General features: G+C 50.8%; 1 protein-coding gene across 5 annotated transcripts in view; it reads left to right on the top strand.

Moving 5' to 3' along the window:
- Smad3 (SMAD family member 3) overlaps window positions 1-21168 on the top strand; it is a 126980-nt gene that overhangs the window by 74084 nt on the left and 31728 nt on the right. For 4 of the 5 annotated variants that reach the window (XR_015626385.1, XR_015626384.1, XM_087560571.1 and 1 more), the window contains 4 exons: window positions 15399-15592; window positions 15716-15847; window positions 17076-17150; window positions 19474-19524. Coding sequence is in view for 3 of the 5 variants with exons in the window: in NM_013095.3 (NP_037227.1) it covers window positions 15399-15592; window positions 15716-15847; window positions 17076-17150; window positions 19474-19524 (452 nt within the window). In the remaining 2 variants the exon portion in view is untranslated. Of the gene's footprint in view, window positions 1-15398; window positions 15593-15715; window positions 15848-16525; window positions 16558-17075; window positions 17151-19473; window positions 19525-21168 lie in introns of those variants that run through there. The other variant, XM_087560572.1, reaches the window with a different exon arrangement.

Genomic DNA, 21168 nt, shown 5'->3' with positions numbered 1-21168 from the left:
CTTCTCTCCCTTGCCTGGCCTTGGCTTGCCACCCTGTGGGACATTCCCATAGACAGGCCTTCCATGCAGAGTACACGCATGTTAGGCGTGTGTTCTGCCACTGAACCTCACTTCCCCTCCTCAGTAAGTTGCCTGGGCTACCTTTAGACTTCTGACTGTCATGCCTCAGCTTCCCGAGAGATTGTCTGGTATTGCAAGCTTGTCCCAGTGGGCCTGGTAAAAGGTGAGAATGTCAAGAAAGTGTGGCAGGACTTGGCAAGTCTGTGAAGGGCATTGTGTCCCTCCCCTTCAGCCTGATTGCATAGCTTCTCTCACTGTTTAAAAGAAAGAAAGAAAAATTAAAATTTCCCCAGACGTTGGTGTTTCTAGAACGTCCTCATATCTTCTGATCTTATATTAACTCATTCTAAGAATGACTCTGAAATTCAGGAGTCTCAGAATTGGGTGGTATTTTCTAGAACGTGAGTGAAAACTGCCTGTAGCACTTTATGCTCGGGTGAGGAGGGTCCTGTGTGAGATGAGTAGGAAACTTCCTGGAGACGGGAAACCTTGCTTAACATGTCCGATTAATAGCAAAGGAAGGAACCAGACTTAGAACCTAGGCCTCAGCCTCCACGTCTACCTGGCGATCAATGGTGTCACACTGTGGAAGTTAGGCTTGCTCTTTTCTGACTGTGCTGTCCTTTGTCACTGTGACCTGTGGATGACAGTGAGCCTCTTGGGACTTCACGATCTTCTTTCAGGAAATGCAGTCTCTTTCCTGCAGAACTAATGCATTAAGCTAGTTTATTTATAAAGTACTTGATAGGATACTTGGTTGTGTGAAGCAGCTGCTCCAAGTTACCTCTTTAAGGCAAGGTGAGGCAGGAAAAACTAGTTCCGAAAAGAGAGCCTGAAGCAAAACAGGACGGCCTGTCGTCCTTGATCTCAGTCATGCAAAGGACACTGGGAAGACCCAGGTACTTTGCACATAGTAGGCACTTTAATAGAAACAGACCTGATGAACAAACTCTCTTCCTACAGCAGATGAACAGGGCAGGCAGCTGGTCAGTGGTAGTGAGGTTGGAGGGCTCTTCATGGCTCAGGCTGAGAGGAGTCAGTCCAGACCAAGGAGACCAGGTATGTTTGGGGCCTTTCCCATGAGCTCTGTTTTATGTCGTGCAGAGGGTATCTTCCTTAAAGAAGGAGGCATTTCCGTGGTGGGGACGGGGGGGTGGGGGGGTGGGCATAGGTCTGTTCTCTCTGGAGGGAAAGAAAATAGCAGTCTCCTTAAGAGGTGAAGGACAGCTAGGTTAGAATTTGCTGACACACTCCTCCATTTCTCCCCCCACCCAGCCCAGGTAGCAGAACACTGTGGCTAATGTGGGGTGCACTGGGGTGGCTCAAAGGGACATACCTGATGTATAAAGCTGCCACCCCACCTGTTGTGGGTGGAGTTTGGGGGGTGGCCTTGGCTAGGAAGAAAGGAGGGTGTCTTCCTCATAAGTCTGGGCCTCTGCCCATCCTTGTTTCTTTCCAGACTGTGGGGTTCTCTCAGGTGGTATGTAACAGCCCCCGTACACTGTTGCCCACAACCCTAGTCCTGCTGCTGCCTACAGTTTGAGAGGCTGTTCTCTTGATCTGGGCCAAGGAGCTGGCTTTCCTGCAAGATGGGCTGCAGCAATATGAAGGCCCATATCAGGGGGCATAGGGGTGAGTGCTGCCTGAGCCCTTGCGAAGGGTGCCTCTGCCACTTGTGGAGTAGCAGTTCCTGAGCCCTTGTGAAGGGAGCCTCTGCCACTCGTGGGGTTGCCTCATTGTATGCGTTTCTCATGTTTGATGGTTTCAGAGCTTCCTGGAGTAAAAGAACAATGTTACAGCTCCCTCTGAACTATCTTCAGTAGACACTCACTCATGGCTTCATTTTCCTCATGAGAAACAAACACACATACCCATGCTGAAATGTCCCCTGCTCCAGAATCCATGGTTCCTCAGCCTGAAGCATCCCACAGGGCTCCTCTGTATTCAGTCCCACATCCAGGCCAGATCCTACCAAAGCTAGCCATGGCTGTGAGCATCTCTGATGGCCTCATCAATTCAAGAACCTGGACTTGAGGCTAGTCACTATGCAGCCCTCTTCACCCCTCAGTGTGATGTAGCCTCAGCTCCAGGGAATGGCGGGTACTAGTTCAGTTTGCTCTCGAATAGGCTGATTGACAGGTATTACTGCTGCTTGGGATTCCTTGGGTTTTTGCTTTTGTCCTGCAGGAATAGTGGAAGCCCCAAAGCTTCCCTGTCTGCATGTTGTTTCATGTGGAGAGAAAGGCCTTTCTGACAGTGGCCTCACTCATGCCCCTTATTGTCTCTTCTATAGGGATGATTCCTCAGGTATGTGCTGTCTCGAGCCCTGAGGGGCAGACTCAGGAGGAGGAAGACAGTGTCAACACACTGCATAGTAGCATCTCTCCCTGACACTGTGGATGTCAGAAAGCTCTAAAAGGTAGACCAGTTGGTCCTGACTGCTTTTGACCCAGATGACCCCCAGCAGAGATTCATTCAGTAGTGAACAACAAGGCTTGAGTGAAAACACTGAACTCTCCTCCAGCCAAGGTCCTGCCACTCATGCCTGCTCTAGGAGGCTGCCCCTAGAGCTCTGTGTGCTTTCCCAGGGAATCTGGTGTCGATAAAATGTCCACTTGTTGATAGCAGTTGGGTAGATAGATGCAAGTCCCTCTGTAACCATCCTGACAAGAAAGAGGTTTCTAAAGATACAGCCGTGCCCCTTCCCTTTGGCTATCATGACTACTTATACAACAAACCCCAAGAGATTGGCATTTCCCAGAGGTCTCAGCTGAGAGAAGAAAGAGGCTGACAGCCAGAGAAAGAAGAGTTGTGTCACACAGCTCTGACAGCTTGTCAGAGCATCTTGCTGGAGACCCCGGAGCTGCTGATAGGTCAGTGACAGGTGGGTCCACACCCCAAGCAGGGTTGCTTAGCTCTGAACATCTCTTGCTTTCTACTTAAATACAAACTTCGTGTCAGGTCCCTGAGGATGGCCTGTGGAGGGGACCTCTTCATTGTTCCTGTTCCCAGTGTGGTAGTTTGGTCACACTGATAACTCTTTATCTGCTTTCACTACACACTTCAGTTGGCTATTGAGAAGTGTCAGAGCCTAGCTTGTTAGGACTGCCAGGGCCCAGCATTTGACCTTACCAACTATCCTAGCATGGCCAGTGTCCACCTGGGCCTCAGCCACAGGTGTGACTTTGTCTGCTGGACATTGCGAGCAACACAGGATCTGCAGCATCTCTCTCTCTCTCTCTCTCTCTCTCTCTCTCTCTCTCTCTCTCCCTCCCTCCCTCCCTCTCTCTCTCCCTCCCTCCTTCTCTCTCTCCCTCCCTCCCTCTCTCTCTCCCTCTCTCCTCCTCCTCCTCTCCCTCTCCCTCCCCCCTCTTTCCCTCCTCTCTCCCTCTCTCTCCCTCCTCTCTCCCTCTCTCTCCCTCCCCCTCTCCCTCTCTCTCCCTCCCCCTCTCCCTCCCTCTCTCCCTCTCCCTCTCCCCTACCCCTCTCCCTCTTCCCTTCCCACCTCTCTCTCCCTCTCTCTCCCTCTCTCTCCCTCTCTCTCCCTCCCCTCTCCCTTCCCCTCTCTCTCCCTCCTCTCTCCCTCTCTCTCCCTCTCTCCCTCCCCCTCTCCCTCCCTCTCTCCCTCCCTTTCCCTCCCTCTCCCTCCTTCTCTCCTTCCTCTCCATCTCCTACTCCCTCTTTTTTCACCATGTGTTCCCAGCCAGCCTCCTCCCGTTTCTCTCTTCCCCTCTCCTCTCTTTCTCTCCCCCCGACCCAGTCCCCACCTCTCTGCCTCTACCCCCTTTCTAGATCCCAATAAACTCTTTTATACTAAGAAAACAAAACAACAACAAAAGAAACAGAACTGCAGCCTCAGCACTTCCTTGCTCCCCGCCCTGCTCAGGTGACCGGCAGCCGGATCTATCAATCCTCTGCTCTGTTAGACCTGCTGCTTGTTGAGGGAGCATTTCTGCTGACTGCCCGTGTTGTGTGTCTGTGGATTCTTTGGACTCAACTGGCTACAGGGTGGCCTTTGGTCCCTGTGTATCGCCTACATCTTCTCAGATGCGGAGCGTAGCTTTCTGTTATATACTGAGTTATTAGTTTGTTTTTGACATGGGTTTTCTCTGTGTAGCCCAGCTGTCCTGAAACTCTCTGCAGACTAGGCTGGCCTCACAGAGATCCACCTGCCTCTGCCCCCTGAGTTTTAATAATATGGCTGTGGCATACTTCTGACCAGATGTGACCCATTAGTACCACACCCCTTCTAGGTACAAGAGGTCACCTGGGGCTCCTTGCCCACCGGAGCTCCTGGTCCAGATGGGCAGGAGGTCTGTTCCTGCAAGGCTGTGAGTGTCAAGTCAAATGGTGGAGGCAGTAGGGACTTTAAGATAGAAGAGATGAGGGTGGGACAGGCCACAGTGTAGAGTGAACCACAGGACGGCTGCTGTGGAGGCCTCAGTGTGGAATAAGTAGTGTCGTGGAGCCCAGCGAGGGAGCCTCGCCTTGAAGCCACTCTGCTCTCAGTAGTGTCTGCTTCACGAACTCGGGCTTTGACCAAGAAGCTGTTTAGCCTAGGGGGCCAGCTTACACAGGATGGCATGGTCACCCTCTTCTGATGTGCTGTCCATCTGGCTGGCTGGAGGCCTCCGTCTCCCTGCTGGAAGGATTCTTTACTGTCAGAGGTCACAGTGCCCTGGTGAATCTGCCTTTGGTTTAGTTACTATTGGAAGTCCGTTCTCTTGAGCAGAAAGGAATGCCCGTTTGTCTGTGAAACTCTCTCCAGTCTCATAAAGCCTGGGATGTACAGGGCCTTGGGTTTTTGCTACCATTTAGGATGGGAACTGCTTTAAAAAGCTTTGATCCAGAAAGAAGAGGCATGGAGGTAGAAGGCTGGTAGTGCAGTCCCATAGGCACCACATAACCTATAGGCAAAAGTAGCTCCTCGCTGAACTCTGAGGTGCTTAACTTCCCATAGAAATCTATCATTTCCAGTGCTGGAGAGGTTTGGGCTCACATTCTAGCACCCAGGTTAGGTGGGTGCAATCTGTAATCCTGGTTCAAGGGTCTCAGTACACTCTTCTTGCAGATACACACACACACACACACACACACACACACACACACACACACACACACACACAGAGTACACACTGACATATAAACAAACAAACAATAACTAACTAAATAAGTAAATAAGAAATCGTAAACTGATCATCCCTCTCCCTTATCTTATTTCCAGCTCCCCAACTCTTGCCTATGCATCATTTCTGTGGCCAAGTTAGGAGGTCTGAGAAACCCGAAGGTGGCCATGTGGCTCAGTGGTCAAGTGCTCGTCCAGTGTGCACAAAGCTCAACGTTCCATTTTCATGTTGGCAAAGGACGGTCCACAGGGGTGTGACTTTAGCTAAGTGGGAGAGCACACGTATGAGGCATCATTAGGGCGGGGGAAGGAGACTCCTCAAGACTTTTGGGGCTCTGCCTGAGGTAGGGAACAGGGCCTTAGAGCATGTGTGGCTCAGTGGGCAGAGTGCTGGCTTAGCATGAGTGAAGCCATGGAAAAAGGAATGGGGCGGAAGTCGGGACTGTCGTTAACCCAGCTGTATTGTTTGGATGTTGCTAAAGGCATTGTGAAATGGGAGCTGAGGGAGCCCTTGTCCTGGGCTACCTCTCCATGTGAGTGTCACCAAGTTACACAGCACACACTAACGTCCTCTGTTGCACTGGGAACCCTGTGTTATCTCTCTGGCTTCTGACTCATAACTATGGAAGTCAAAACTATGCAGTTAACACAAAACCTCACTTGCCCTCCTCTCTGTTCCCTCCCACCCCGGCTCTCCAAGTCACTGATGCCCACCTTATATTTTTCTCTTTATGCCTTGGGAGCTGTAAGGTTGACTTTGCTAGAACTAGGCAAGCCAATTCACCACCATCGCCACCTGATCTACTTGTTCTACTGATGGGCTGGGAGAATCTTCTCTGGAAAGAAGGTGGGAGGAGGAAGGGGAGGCATCGAGGGAGGGTGAAGAGGACAAAAAGAAAGAAAGAAAAGGAAATCCAACCTCCAGGCATGCAGCCTGCCCACTCGGAAGTGATTCATGTCTTGATTCACGCAAACCCAAGGGAGATGGGAGGCCGGAGAACTGAGAAAGGAGGCAGGAGGCGTGTGAGAGGAGACTTAGCCCCTTACTGGTTTCTGCTTCAGGGAAGAAAGCTGCGAGGGGGGGTGGAGGGAGGGGGTGGCAACAACAAAACACAGAATGACTAAGAATCCTGTCAGAACAATTGCTTGTTTGGTGAAGTGAGTTGATACCGAAGTTCCCTGGCAGAGAAGACTTAAGGATGACTCTGGTCAGGGGGAAGAGGCTGTCAGTGTCCTACCCTTGTTTTGAAGAGAACAAAGATGGGCTTTCATCTTGAGGTCCTTAGGAGTGGAAGGCCCACTTTGTAGCCTGCTTTCTTCTCTGAGGAAGAAGTCTTGAGCCCCTCTAACAATGGATTCCTCAGCTCTCCCTCATTCTCCTTCCTTTTTTTCCTGTTGAGCTCTGTGTTCGAGGCTGGCACATCTCTTTCTCTGAAAAGCCACTTTTATACCCATTGTGTCATGTGGTCATAGAGATAACCCTTTGCTTGTATGGCTTCATTTTAGTCTGTCCAAGTGACACACCGTGCCAATTAACCCATTTCCCAGAAGGCATTTTGGAAGGTGTGTGTCCTGGGTTTGGCCTAAGAAGAGTTGAGCTGCTCAGAGGGAGGCCTGAGTCAAGTAGGGTGAGAAGTGATTGACAGGTTGACCAGGAGACCTCCTACCTCTGACCCCCTCTGGAGCATGAGTGATGCTTTGGGGTTTTTTCCTACAGGGGGCTCTTGGTAGCCTAAATCCATCAGTTGCCAAGGGCTGTGAGCATCCTGGATGGTCTGTGAGTTATCTCTTAAAAGACTAAAGGGCCATCTTCTGTCCAAATCTAGAAGCAAGCTGTCTTAGGGTGGTTTCTATTGCTGTGAAAAGATACCATGACCAAGGCAACTGTTCTAAAGGAATACATTTAACTGGGGCTGGCTTCCAGTTCAGAGGTTTAGTCCCTTATCATGGTGGGAAACATGGCAGCATGCAGGCAAACATGGTGCTGGGAAGGTAGCTGAGCGTTCCACATTTTGATCCACAGATAGCAGGAAGAGAGTGACGGTGAACCTGGCTTGAACGTTTGGAATCTGCCACCCTCAGTGACACACTTCCTCCAGCACAGCCACACCTCCCTATAGTGCCAGTCCCTATGAGTCCGTGGCGGGCGGGGTTGGGGGTGGAGGAGGGGCATTTCCATTCATACTACCACAGGAGCTTTCCAACACAGCAGAATGAAACCTGGAATGAGCCTGGCTCGCAGTGGGGGCAGAATCAGTTTGGATTTTAGCAGCATTCTCCATAGCTCGGAAGTCCTGCAGTCCTCACGGTACTGAAGGGTTGAACCCCTGTGGACACGGTGCTTGGAGGGAGAGCCAGCTTGTAAAAAGCAGACTATGAAGCAGAGCTCTGATGAATCCCTGTCCTCCTCGTCCTCTTCCTCTCCTCTTGTTCCTCCCATCCTTCCCTCTTCTTTCCCCTACCTCCTGTCCAAAATTCATTCTGCTGCTTCTTACAGGGAACAAAGACACTTAAATCAGAACCAAAGGAGCCATCTGTGGGTTCAGACTGACGATTTGGCAGTCGTGGAAAATAGGGTTTGGAGTGTAGCACCCAGGTTGGACAGCAAGCCCAGCTTCTTCATGTAGTTGATGACATCAGATGTGACCTAATAGAGTTTTCACTTGAAAACAAGAATAGCGTGCCTACCCAGCACACCCAGGGTCCTTCTATTCAGTGAGGACTTCTGGGACAGCATCTGCTCTGAGGTTTGTGTTTCTGCTCACCTGTGCCTGCCCTTAGCCCAGGGCTCTCTGGGGAGCGGGGAAGCAGACATCTGTGAAGAAGGTGCCTCTGACAGCTAAGAGAGAAGGCCAGGGAGGGGGCTGCTTAATGTCTTGTAAGGCACAAAAAGTAATCACACCCACTTCTCCTCACTGCCCTGTCCCCTGAGTCCACAGTGCTAGCACATGGGAAACTGGTTGTTTTATTCACAGCCAGTATCAAAGTTCCCATTGATCACCCTCCTCCTGATCCAAAAAGGCTATACTCTGGAGCCTGCCCTCAGGACACCCCGACAGTCACACCGGTCTGTGTGTGTGGTCCAGCTCTCCCGAGGGGACAAGGCTGGGTTCTAGGATTTCTAGGGCAGAGTTTTGCATAGAAAGAAAAATTTTCATATGAATACTTCAAGAGCCACAGAAGGAGAGGTCCCACATCAATTGCCTATAGCCCCAAAGCCACACAAGACCAGTGCAAGGGGCCATAAAAGCCACCACCATTTTCCCCCCTTTCCCTATTTTTCTGGGTTAACTTTACTCTTTGGACCAGAAAAAAAAAGACAAAAATAAAATCCACATATACTACAAAACTCAAGAAAAAGTAAAATGTAATGATTTCTGCAGACCAGTGAAGCCCAGAGCTGTGATGGGGATTACATCATGCCAGATGCATGTGTGTTTCTGCTGGTATAGGTGTGACTTAGGAGAGTGTGTGGCTAAGTGTGGATTTCATTGGCAAAGCCAAGATGGGCAAGCGCCTCTCTTTCTTTACACCAGACCCAAATGTTGAGGGAAACTGTGAAGGGTAAGCCAAGGTTATGTAGGTGGGAGAGGTTTGGCTATGGGATGAATGTCCTACCCTGACAACTTCAAAAAATTAACAGGAGCATTTGGGGGTAAGTTCATGCTACTTGTAGATAAACCACAAAGGCCCAGAGGAAAATCGTTCTCCACACACTAGAGATAAATCCTTGTGAAATGGCTACAGCCTGCTCAGGTCATGCAACTGAGATCAGGGGATAGGAATGAGTCACACAGGCTTTATGTGAACTCAGGAGGGCATAGGGAAGTTTGTCAGCCTCTCAGAAGAGGAAGGGATAGGTGCTTGCAAGTTGACTGAGAAGACTAAAGGCTGGGTTGGTGTATTAGTCAGCTAGTACTGTGTAACAAGCCGTGCCGATCCCCCAGCAGGCCACGGGGCAGCAGCTGCCTGGCACTTCACGGTGCTCGATGAGGTACAAGGGGGCAGGAGAAAGTACACAGTGACTGCTAATGGTCCATTCTCTGGGAGCAGTCAAGGAACAGGACAGTGCTCACACCCTGGGGGTGGACAGAGTGGCTCACTCGGCAGGGTAACTGGCTCAGATGCCACAGCACCGTCCAGCAGCTGCCTCTTGCCGTGTGTGGATGTGGGTGATGCACACGCGTGTGGTTGGGTCTTTAGAAGACTTGGAGCCTCAGTCTCCTTCCCTGTTGCTGTTAGTACCCCACAGGTTAACTAAAATGAAGGCTCATCCCTGTGAGAGGCCAGAGGCCAGGAGTGAGGGGCAGGGAGCGAGTAGAAGTGGGGCAAGCACTTCCTTCAGATTTCCTCACTTCATGGTTGGGGTTTCTGAGGTGTGGCTGGAGTTCAGATGGTGGAGAGCTGCTGATGGAAGCCCATAGTAACAAAAGGCGCCCTTCAGCCCTTATGCCCCACCCCTGCCTGTTTTCAGAGCTGGTCTGAGCTTGAGACTGCCTCTGCTTTTCAGAAGCTCTGTGGCCTTTGGGGAGTTCCTGAAGGTCTGAGACAGGCAGGCAGCAGGGGTTCAAGGCTGGTGGCTGTGTTGGTTTCTCACATGGCAGTGGACCTGGTACTGGTCCATGCTGAATAGGTCCTGAGGTGTTTCTGGAGTTTGTATGTTCTGTTCCTGACCTGTGACCCCTTGCACATGGTTCCCTGGACCGTAGATAGGAGTAGTATTGGCGTGAGGTGGGCTCTAGCCCAGCCCTCTCACCCAGGCAGCACTCTGGCTGACTTCATCCTCCGACGGCTCCAGCCTCTGGCCTGTCTGCATCCTTGGCTATGGCTGCTACCACCATTTTGGGACACTTTACAGGTCTCATTTGGAGCCAATGGGAGGAAGCTTCATTTCCTGCCACAGGAAATTGTTTGGCTGGGGAACAATATGCTTAAAGATTAAAACCTTCTGTCCAGGGAGCTGGAGGGAGATGTTAGAGAAAGATGTTTGGGGGTCAACCATGAGGAAGACCCTGGGTGTGGGAAGAGAACTCAGTCACAATTGGGAAGTGCATCTAGAGGTAGCATCCTGGGACTGCCCCTCGCTAGTCCTTGGGGCACTGGGAGGAAGGCAGGCCTGGTTTAGAGAGAGAGAAGCTCATCGTGAACATAGCCTTCTCTGTAACTGAGCACTCTCATGGCAACATGAGCTCAGAATGAAGACTTAATTACTGGATTTACTTAATGGGCTCCAAGCCATGTAAGGCTTGGGAGGGTGTGTTCTGGATACATCAGCTGTGTTAAATCCAGCAGCTGGAACGCCTTGTTCACTCATACTATTTGGTAAGTGTTGGTGTGCATTTTGAGTGGGACAGAGGGAGGAAGGAGGATCAGTCCAGACTTTGAGGAGGAGTTGCCATAATTGTCTCTGAAGAAGTGAATGAAATACTTTTGCCATTTTGGGGGCGCGTGCAGATTTTCTAGCTTAGAAGCAGGGACATGGACCAGATGACTTGAAAATCCTATCAGATGACTGGTGGTCATGTTGTGCTCAAGAACTGTAGAGAGTTACTGTCTTCCAGCCAGCAGAGCTGGCCTCTTGCTGCAGCCCTGGTACAGACTCCTGTGTGGTTCTAGGGTTCCTTTGACCTTTGCTTCAGACTAGCATAGGGGGTTGGATGCAATGAGCCAAGAACATCGATGTCTTGCCTTAGGAACCATGTAGCATGGTGCTGGTGGCGATGACCTGCTGTGAGCCTGGAACAGTCGTATGAAGGTGACAGGCAGCAAGAAGACAGGAGATGCCATGGTGGCTGCTCCTGCTACGTTCCCAAATCACCCAAGCCAGGAAGGTTGGACTTCTTCCTTAGCCAGGCATCGGGCATGGGGGTGAGGCAGGGAGGAGCCACAGTAGGTTACTAATGCCTCATGTGTTCTCACTCTTCCCAAGGCTGCACACAGTGTCACTTAGTCCTTCTAAGTGTCTGGAGATGGGACTTGTATTTCAGACAAAAACATAAAGGCTCAGGTTGTATGTGGTTTGCTCAAATTCATAGAGTTGCTGAACACGGGAACAGCAAATCCAGGCTTAGGCAAGTCCAAAGTCTTCACCCCTCTTGCCTGGAATTGTGGTATAACTTACAAATAAACTATCCACACCCAAAGTTACTATCTGGTAAATTTCAACATGTGTCTGTCCATAAAACCATCACAATCAAGATAACAAACAGAACCGGCATCTTGCTGATATTCCCCTCCACCCCCCCATCCCCCCCCCAATGCCTTTGGTAAATCCGTCCCTTACATCCCTCCATGCATGCCTCACCTTCCCAGGCAGCTGCCAAGCTGTCCTCCCAGAGTGGATTCATTTGTATTTCTGCCACAGTTTGCTGGGCATGGTGGCGATACATGCCTGTAGGCCCAGCACTTAGGAGGTTGAGTCAAGAGGACTGTATAACTTTGAAGCTGGCCCTGGTGGCTATATTGTATCAGCTGTTACCAATGCTAGGTGACACCCATGTCAAAAACAAAATAAGTGATTACAGTTTTATCCAAAAAGAACAACCCAGTTTCTTTCACTCATGGGGGCAACCACTTACTGCACCGTAGGCCAATAATCTTTCAATGGTCAGTCGCTCTGTGTGTGGACATATCAGTGCACTTAGTGGACAGTGCATTTGTGGACATACTATGTTGTTTCCCTTGGGAATGCTTGCAAGCAGACTTAGGTGGACCCTAGGGTGGGTTTGGGGTTTGGATGTAAAATGTACTCTGCAGGGTCTGGTGTCTGAATACTTGGTCCTAAACTTTCATAGCACTGGAAGGTTATGAAACCTTTTGGGGTGGAACTCCATTAGAGGAAGTAAGTCACTGGAGGTAGGCTCCAAGTCCTTCTAGCCTCCTGTTCGATCTGCTTCCTGAGCACAGATGCAGTATGTCCAGCTGACTTACTGCTCCTGCTGTCTTCTGCAATGATGGGTTGTAGTTCTCTGTAAGCCAAAATAAGCTATTTCTTCCTCAAGTTGCTTTTTTTTCCAGAGTACTTTATTACAGGAACTAATTACCAAGATGAAAGCTGGTACCAGGAGTGGGGTGATACCCATCATGGTGGGAAGTCAGGAAGCAGGAGCTCAACGCAGCTGGTCACAGTTCGCGTGTGTGCATACACACACACACACACACACACACACACACACACACACATACACACACACACACAGAGTCAGGAAGAAGAGGTAGATGAATGCTGTGCCTAGCTTATGTTTTCCTTTGTAATAGTCCAGAATCTCATCCCAGAGACTGATGCTACCCAGAGTGGGAAACTCTTCTTATCTCAGTTAATCCAATCAGGATAAACTTCCACAGACATAATAAGAGACCCATCTCCCGGGTTTTTCTTGGTTCGTCAGATTGACACTTGAGACTGACCATCACAGTTTGGGGCAAAGTATTTAATCATAGCAACTGGAAAAGAAGCTATTACAGCAGGCTTTGGCTTTGAACTTTTAAGGAAACTCCCCTGTTGTCGCTCAGAATCACTGTATCACTGTTTTCTATGAGTGCTTCATGCATGCTCCACACCATTGCCGGCATGTGGCACACACAGTCCCTTTAATTACAGCTGTTCTGATAGTTGTATGGTGGCATCTCATGGCATACTGTTACATTTTATTTTATGTATATGGGTATTTTGCCTGCATATATGTCTGTGTACCATGCGTGTGCCTTGTGCCTGAGGAGGTCAGAAAAAGGCATCAGAGAGTCTGGAACTAGAGCTGTGGATGCTTTTGAACCCCTGTGTGGAAGCTTGGAACCAAACTGAGGTCTTCTGTAAGAATGGCAAGTGCTTTTAACTGCTGAGACATCTCTCCTGTCCCTCTGTGTAGTTTTAACCCACACTTTTCTTACTAGTAACGACATAGAACATCTTGGCCATCTTTAAGTGTTTTAAATAGCATTTGATCAAGAGATTCACAGTTGCTTTTGGCATTCTTTAGCCTAGAAAGCACCTCTGTGAGATGTGTTCTAGTGTTTTCTTGTCTGGCTTGCCCCCTCTCTTTTTGTTCAAGCTTTCTACCGATCAGAAGTCTCTATCCTGAGTTCCAGTATATCGATACATCAACTTTGACTTTTAACGGATAGTGCTTTTGCTGCGGCAGCTGAGAAATCACTGTCTGGTCACAGAGCCCCTCGCCGGTTTGAGTTTTGTTCTTTGACCCTCAGTTTCCACAGAGATGTAAGATGCAGGTTGAAGTTCGTTTTTCTTAGTGTGGATCTCCAGGAGGCTCAGCCTTCCCAGCTGGTGCGTCTTTGGACCTTTGATACAAGTCAATGTTCCATGCACATGTGACTGTTGACTACCTTTGTTGGGTCCCATTGGTGTGCTGGTCAGTTTGGAGGACTTTGGTACATGTTCGCATGCCTGTGACAGCCAGAAGTCAGCCTTGGCTGCTGTTCCTCAGGTGCTGTCCACTTTGTATCCTTTGGGACAGGGTCTCATTGGCCTTGGTCTCACCACAGAGGCTAGGCAGAGATCTGACTGTTTCCACCCCCTCAGTGTGCCACCCAAGCCAGCTCTTTTCACTCAGGTTCTGGAGACTGAACTCCTGCTCTTACACTCACAGCGCAGGTACTTTGCTAACTGGGCCGTCTCCTCAGCACTGACGTCTTCACTCTGAAAGCAAGAGAATGCTCTTCCCACTGCCCAGGCCGGAGGGGCTCTCCAGCTCCACTCTTCCTCACTGCTGGTGTGGCCCTTCTCTGGCCACTTCTCTCTTGTCCCTCTCTTTCCCATCAGAGAGGTGGCCGCAGCAATCAGCTAACCTTGTGTTAGGGCTTCTGTCATATCCTGAAGAGGCAGTGTGGCCATCTCCCTTATCTTCCGGGGATTCGGTAGCTTTGGGAGAACATGAGGGGAGCTGAAGGATTTTCTGTCTCCGCCTACTACTAACCACTCTCTTGGTCCACTTCTTCAACCCTAGCTCAGCACCCAGCCCCCTTGCCAAAGGCTGGCTTAGAGGATGACAGCAGTCACCAGTAACACTGAGAGGACTCCCCAGTCAGTGCTCTGTAAAGTGCTTTCTGGTAGAGATCAGGTGAGGGGAGACTGTCCCTATCTTACAGATGGGGCAGTTGAGGGTCCTAGTACCCAGGGTTGCTTGTCAGGAGCAGAGCCACATCTTCGGGTCTTCTGATTTCACATCTGGCTGCCTTCCTTCTGTGCCTCAAGGAATGGTTTCAGGCTGTCCTCTCTTGTTCGGCTCTGTAATTACTGTTTTCAGCTGTAGGGGCTCCTTGGTCTGGGCCTCATGGGAGGGAGGTAATTACATCCTTCCACACACCCTTAGTCAGCAGCTCTCAGTCCCTGTGACCAAGCCTAGCACTGACCTTTGCCCCTCGCCATTCCAAGCCAGTGGCTTGGAGATTGTTTGGACCCTGGTTGGCTCTGGTTGACACATCTGGCCAGCCCCTCCCTTATAAAGTACTCATAAAATCTGTTGAATTCAGACTCATAGGTGCCCTAGGGACAGAGAGACAGCTTGCAATGGCTCTCTGCTAGCTTGGCCCAGCTACTAGAAACATCATGCCCCTGACCTGGGGCTCCAAGGACACCTTCTTGTGGAAAGGGCAGTCCTGCCTTTCTTACTCCATGCTCGCCACCCCACTACCTCCCAACCCGTGGGCCACACGCTGCCAGACTTATCGTAGGGCCTGTTGTTTTCACATGGGTACCTGTACACAGTCCATATAAACATCTCAGAGGCTAGTTACAGCTTTCAGAGAAAAGTGGAACTCCCCACCAGGTCAGCTCTCTTGGCCATTCGTCCTCCTCTTGTAGTCTTGTACCCAGCTTCCACCCTGTCCAGTGGTCACCTCTATAGGGCCAGACTGGTGACATCTACTTGAGCTTATTTCAAGAATGTCCCCTTTCCTTCAGAGCTGCTACTCTGAGAACTCTGAGGCCTACTAGGTGCAGTGCCTCTCTTCCAGCCTAGGAAGCCTCAGCCTTCCTTGGTGGGCCTCCTTGTTTCTTTTGGGAGCTGGGGCCCTGTCCAGCAAGAACAGTTAACAGTGGTGCTCAGATGTCCTGGTCCCCTGTGTCTGGGGGAGAAATGAACTTGAAAGGGTCTGCCAGCAACCTTGAACTCCTCAGGAGCTGCTGGGGGCTAGACTTAGGAGACAGCAATCCAAATCTACTTAACTGACGCCTTCTGTCCCTTCTTTGCCATGACAGGTCACTGGATGGCCGGCTGCAGGTATCCCATCGGAAGGGGCTCCCCCATGTCATCTACTGCCGCTTGTGGCGGTGGCCCGACCTGCACAGCCACCATGAGTTACGGGCCATGGAGCTCTGTGAGTTCGCCTTCAACATGAAGAAGGATGAAGTGTGTGTAAATCCTTACCACTATCAGAGAGTAGAGACACCAGGTACGTGAGAGGGGCCTTGCCCTCCCCCTGCTACCTACTCTGAAGGTTCTCAGAAGCCCTTGGGGGCTGGGACCTCAGTGTGCCAGCACTGATCCGTTTCTGTTGTGTCTCCCTTGGGGACAGTGCTACCTCCAGTGTTGGTGCCACGCCACACCGAGATCCCGGCCGAGTTCCCCCCTCTGGATGACTACAGCCATTCCATCCCCGAGAACACTAACTTCCCCGCTGGCATTGAACCCCAGAGCAATATTCCAGGTAGGCACGGGTGTCAGCAGAGGCAGGCAGGAGGCAGGGGTGGTTCCATGTTCCCCTCTTCTCCATATTGTGGGCATACAGCAGGCTCTTGGGCCCTGATTCTGCCACATCCCTGCCGGGAATGATCAGTGGCTGGAGCTTCCCTAACGATGTTTTTCTTGGCACAGAGGACCCTGTGACCCTTCTGCAGGGCCTCAGTGCCGTCATTTATTTTGAAAGCGGAAATAGCAACACTGTCTCTCTCCTGGCCCTCCCAGCCCATAAGGCTGGCACACCAGCAGGGTCCCTAAAGGGTAGGGGTGGCAGAGGGTGAGGCGAAGCAGCAGGGGGGCTCTGTACATACCTTGAGCTTTGGGCTGGGCAGAGAGGGAGTTGAGGCAGTAAATAGAATGTGCTCCATTGTCAGAGTGCCAGTGTTTCTAGAAGCCCCTCATTTACATGCAAATAATGTGTGAATCACTGCCAAGCACTCTGGGCATCCAGGGAAGCTGTGCTTGGCCACGCTAGGACCAGTCAGGGCAACTTTTGCTTTCGGGGCAATGATCCAGCTGTGTTCCTTTTAGAGTGTTCTAATTTGGATGTGGCTTTCACTCTGGGTTGGTTTACTGGACTGAGGTTGGCTGTGGCCGTGTCTTGGGTCAGAGCACATGCAAGCAGAGGCCAGCTGTCTGGCTTCTCAGATCCTTGCAGGTAGCGCTGGCCTCCGGGGGGTAAGTTGTCCACTCCCTGTCAGGGGCAAACCATGGAGGGCTAAGGCAGGGTGGGAGGGCAAGGCAGAATTCTGAGAAACAGATCTCTGAGGGAGCCACCACTGAATGGCACTCTCACTGGAGAGTTAAGCCACATCCCCCTAAGACAGCAGTGACCGGAGTGTCCAATCTGTACAGGGACAGGCTCAAGGCCACAGCTCCTCAGGGGACAGAGATGGTGAAGGAGGCTCTAAAGCCTCCCTTCTTAACCTGACCTTGAGGGATAGGAACAAGTCAGCTAAGTTGTGGCCCTAGAGCAAGGGACTTCAGAGTTGGGAGTCAGTGTGTTAGGATTCAGGTTAGGAGGCAGAGGGCAGAGGTGGACAGGCCTGAGCATGGCTGAGTCCAGGAGCTGACACTTTTCCTGTGAGGCCCTGCTTTCTTCTAGGTGCCCTGCATGATATATTGGCTCCCAAATGGACTGCCAGAGCCAGTCTTGCATTCATTTTAATAGAACTGCCTGCCTTTTCGTCCCCCAGAAACCCCACCTCCTGGCTACCTGAGTGAAGATGGAGAAACTAGCGACCACCAGATGAACCACAGCATGGACGCAGGTCAGTAGTGTGGGCAGTGCCTGCAGCCTTGTCCCTCCCTTCTGCCTTGCTGCTTTCTCCCTCCCTAGTGTCTGTAGAGTAGCATCCCTGTGTGCCTCATATATCCCTCTGCAGTGAGGACACAAAGTAGTTTTACTGACAGTGTAGTTAGGTCACCTGGGTGTGGTGCTGGCAGAAGGTGGGAGATGGGCTCGAACGCTTGAAGCAGTGCAGGAGGGCAGGGAGGAAAACATGGATGGAGGAATAGCCTTTTCTGGTGGCCAGCAAAGACACCAGTAGTGACTTCTTTAAAAAGAAATATCTATCTACTGATGTGTGTGTCTGTCTGTCTGTCTCTGTCTCTCTCTATGTAGTGGCCAATGTGATCAGTGTGTCCCTGCTGGGAGGGACTGAGCTAGTTCTATCCTGCTATGCTCCCAGATGTTTCCCATGTCATATGTTATGTGACCAAATTGGTTCCAAACCAGCAGCTTCTTGAACAGAGCCCCAGCTGCCACACGGGACCTGTTCTGCATTGTGTAGTGGGCAAGGAGAGAGAAAGGGGCCCAGCAGCTGTTCCATTCCCACGATGGGGGGACTGCCTCACTCTCGGACTGCAAGAGGTTGCACAATCCTCAAAAGGGTGAAAAGGGATCACATGTGTGCTAGTCACTGGGGTGTTACACTTTTAGGTCAAGCACACCCCCCAACACACACCCATCCAGGCATGTGGCTGGCAGCACAGACCCAGCTGGAATGCACGGAAGACCTTCCTGTGCTCTGTGCCAAGTGACTGCTGAAAACTTGCAGCTACAGAGTGCTGGCATGGGAAGTGAGCCAGCTAGGCAGCCTCCCTCCAGCTGCAGAGCTTCTCACAGCCCGCTCTCTCCCCCTCTGTATGTGTACAATGACTGTAATAAACAAACGTCATCAGAATGGCCTGTGTGGGGGGAGGGCCAGCCATGCATGCTTTCCCTGGCTCCAATCTGCTTGCTCCCTCTGCTTTCTTTTGTCTCATTATGCTGTCCCCTCTCCTACACCTCTCTGTCCCTGCAAGGCTCTGTGGGAGCTAGGATTTGTGTACTCAGCCAACCTAGGCATGGATGGGTGGAGGTCTTTCTTTGTTCTTTTTCTTCCAAGTAACCCATTTGGCTCCGAGTCCAGTTGCTCATGGACTTGGCTTTCCTACCAGGTGAGATGTGGAAGTGTCTCTGGTTAGAGGGTCACCCAGGTCACCCTCAAGTCTCCCCTGAGAGCACATGTGTCCTTTCGACTAACCTTAGACCTTCATGATTTGAACTACCATAGAAATAGGAAACAACTATTGAATGCTTCCTATATGCCAAGCCTGGCAATTGTTTGTTTGTTTTTAATGTAACCTTCTATTTACTTTATACAGGTCAGTAGATGATAATGTCTCTACTTTATATGAGGGGGAAATGAAGGCGCAGTAATGTTAACATACTTTGGCCCAAACCACACGGGTGATACGTATTTGCAGCAAGCTGGCCAAGCCCCACTTGGCCTCTGAAATTGTTCTTTATCTCCACTGGGGCAGGTGCCACCACGGGAGAAAAGGAAGCCTGTGACCCATTCTTGGCCCTCTCAGAGCTCAGAACTCTGTTGGGGTGAAATAAAAGAGCCCCAGGGACAGCTCAAGGCAGCTTCAGGGCTCAGCCTCAAGGTCTGGTGGATGTCAGGGGGTGGGGTGGGGCCACAAGACATTCATAAATAACTAACTATGAGCTGCACACGGGCCTACAGAAAGGCAGACCTGATCTCTCTCTCTCTTTCTCCCTCCCTCCCCCCTCCCACACCCACACACTCACACCCACACACACACACACACACGTTTTCTTGGTAGCTAGGGATTGAGAGAAAATCAGAGCATGAATTATTAGACGTCACATGCCCTCTCCTGCCGTGTACGAAGGATCAAATAAGCTGCTGAGTTGCAGCATTTCTGAGGCAGATCTGTGAGGATGGAGGCTACCCTCCACAGCACACATAGGGGCTTCTTGTCTTTGCATTTCCTCAGGAATAGTCAGTCTTCCCTGAGGGCAGGTGTGTGAGCTGGCCTAGTTGGGCCCACCAAGGCCTGCACTGGAGCCTTGCTTAGGTGCTAAGGTGGAATGTGTTTGAGGGGCCTTTAAAATTACCTTCAATCTGTCTATTCCACAGATAGGGCATCATGGCTAGATGTGTAGTTGGGGGGCTCATGAGGTTAGGCCCAGGCTCCTGAGACTCCAGGCTTGGTCTAGGGTCTCCTTGTAGCATGGCGAGTGATCCTGTCTTGGTAGTGGAGTACTCCAACAATGTCTTACAACTGTGTCTCACCTTGCAGGCTCTCCAAACCTCTCCCCGAATCCGATGTCCCCAGCACACAATAACTTGGGTGAGTAACTATCCATCTTTAAGGTGAAGGCTGCCACACTCCTGGCTGTAACTCAACTGATTGCCTCAGTGGGAAGGGACAGTTAAGGTGAGCCCTGCCCCCTCCTTCACCATCAGCACAGCCCAACCCGAGGGGTTTCTGGTTACAGTGATCCTTGGGTCACCTCAGAACAGAGAAACCCGAGAACAGTGGCCTGTAGGAAAGACAGTCTATGCTGAGGTTCGTATTTCCCCTGGGAAGCGGTCAGACGTGAGTGAACAAAAATCTCCCAGACTTCAGGCCCAGGAGACAGGGGCCTCGGTCAGCCAAACACACGTGTGTGGCTTGGGGCAAAGCCACAGGCAGCTGCCCAGACTCGGCCCCCAGCTCCCAGAAGCTTGTTTCAGACACACATTGGTATTTCAGCTGAGTTATATCGTCTCATAATAACTTGTTATTAAAACAGCAACATATAAGGAATTTGGGGAGAAAGCAATGTGCCCACGATCGCACTGCCTAGCACAACTGTTTTATCGTGGTCTGTCTGGTACTGGTGAGGGCAGTGTACACATGTGCTCCATGCTGCTGAAACCAGGGCTTGTCTGCCTCTCCCAGTCTCTGCCTCTGTTTCTCTGAAAATGTGTCTCTCCATTCGAATGTCTTGATTAGCACTGTGTTATCTCCCAGTGTTTATATCAGCTGACCCCACTGTTCCCACAACAATGTTCAGCTGTTGGACTGCAGGTCAGTGTTCTGAGGGTCACCCTGCCAGCCTGCTAGCATCCCTCCTGTGTGGGAGAGGGAGGCTTTGCAGAAGTCCTTGGGGCTAGAAACGGCAGAAGGGCTCAAAACAGATGTGACATCCATGTTTTTATCAAAGGTAGCTTTTGATTTTCTGGTTTGTAGTTTGGAAAAAACAAAACAAAACAAACTAAGTTTGGGTTCATGGGGTTGGGAGTGTGGCGTTAGGCTAGCACTTGCTTTTCGGCTCAGGAAAAGCAGCTGATCATGGTAGAACCCTTCAGAGTGGAGTACGTTGGACAGGCTGTGGTGCCCACTTGTTTCAAGACCTTGGCAGATATCAGATAGAACTCGTCATCTAGAATATTGGGAGATGGGTAAAGAGCCTTTGAAATATGCCGATGTGTGGGTGGAACAAAACAGGACTTAGAGATACAGTTTAAATCTTTGTAGCATAATACCGCCGGGCTTGGCTGAGGGAAGGTCATATCCCTGATAGTGAAGGGACTGCGTTATTGAAAACAACCTGAGACTATAAGCCATTAAAGGCCAATTGTGAGCTTGACTCTGGGCTTCCCCTTTAGGATTGCTTTAGATTTATTTTTGGAGCATTTCATCCCACCATGGTCAGGCCAGTACCCCTGTGGCAGGTACTTATCTGTGAAGTCATCAAGGTCACAGGCCAGTCTGAAGGTGGCAGTGGCCTTGGGCCAGAATTCTCTGACTTAGACTTGGGGAGAAGGGCTGGGAGGATGAGCAAAGAGCAGGGTGGGCACAGGTGAGTATTTCCTGGGATCTCTTCAGATTACCCCAAGGTGGTTCTTCATAGCCATGGGCAGAAGCATGCTAACTTTCATGTCACGGATCAGAAAGTTAAGTGGACAGGAGAGCCTCCGAACTCAGCCGTACAGCTGCCGGCAGAGA

Source organism: Rattus norvegicus, chromosome 8 (genome assembly GCF_021556685.1).
Source record: "Rattus norvegicus strain SHRSP/BbbUtx chromosome 8, alternate assembly SHRSP_T2T, whole genome shotgun sequence".
NCBI classification, from domain to species: Eukaryota; Metazoa; Chordata; class Mammalia; order Rodentia; family Muridae; genus Rattus; species Rattus norvegicus.
Note: the sequence above shows the minus strand (reverse complement) of the source record. Positions and strands in the feature narration are given on the sequence as shown.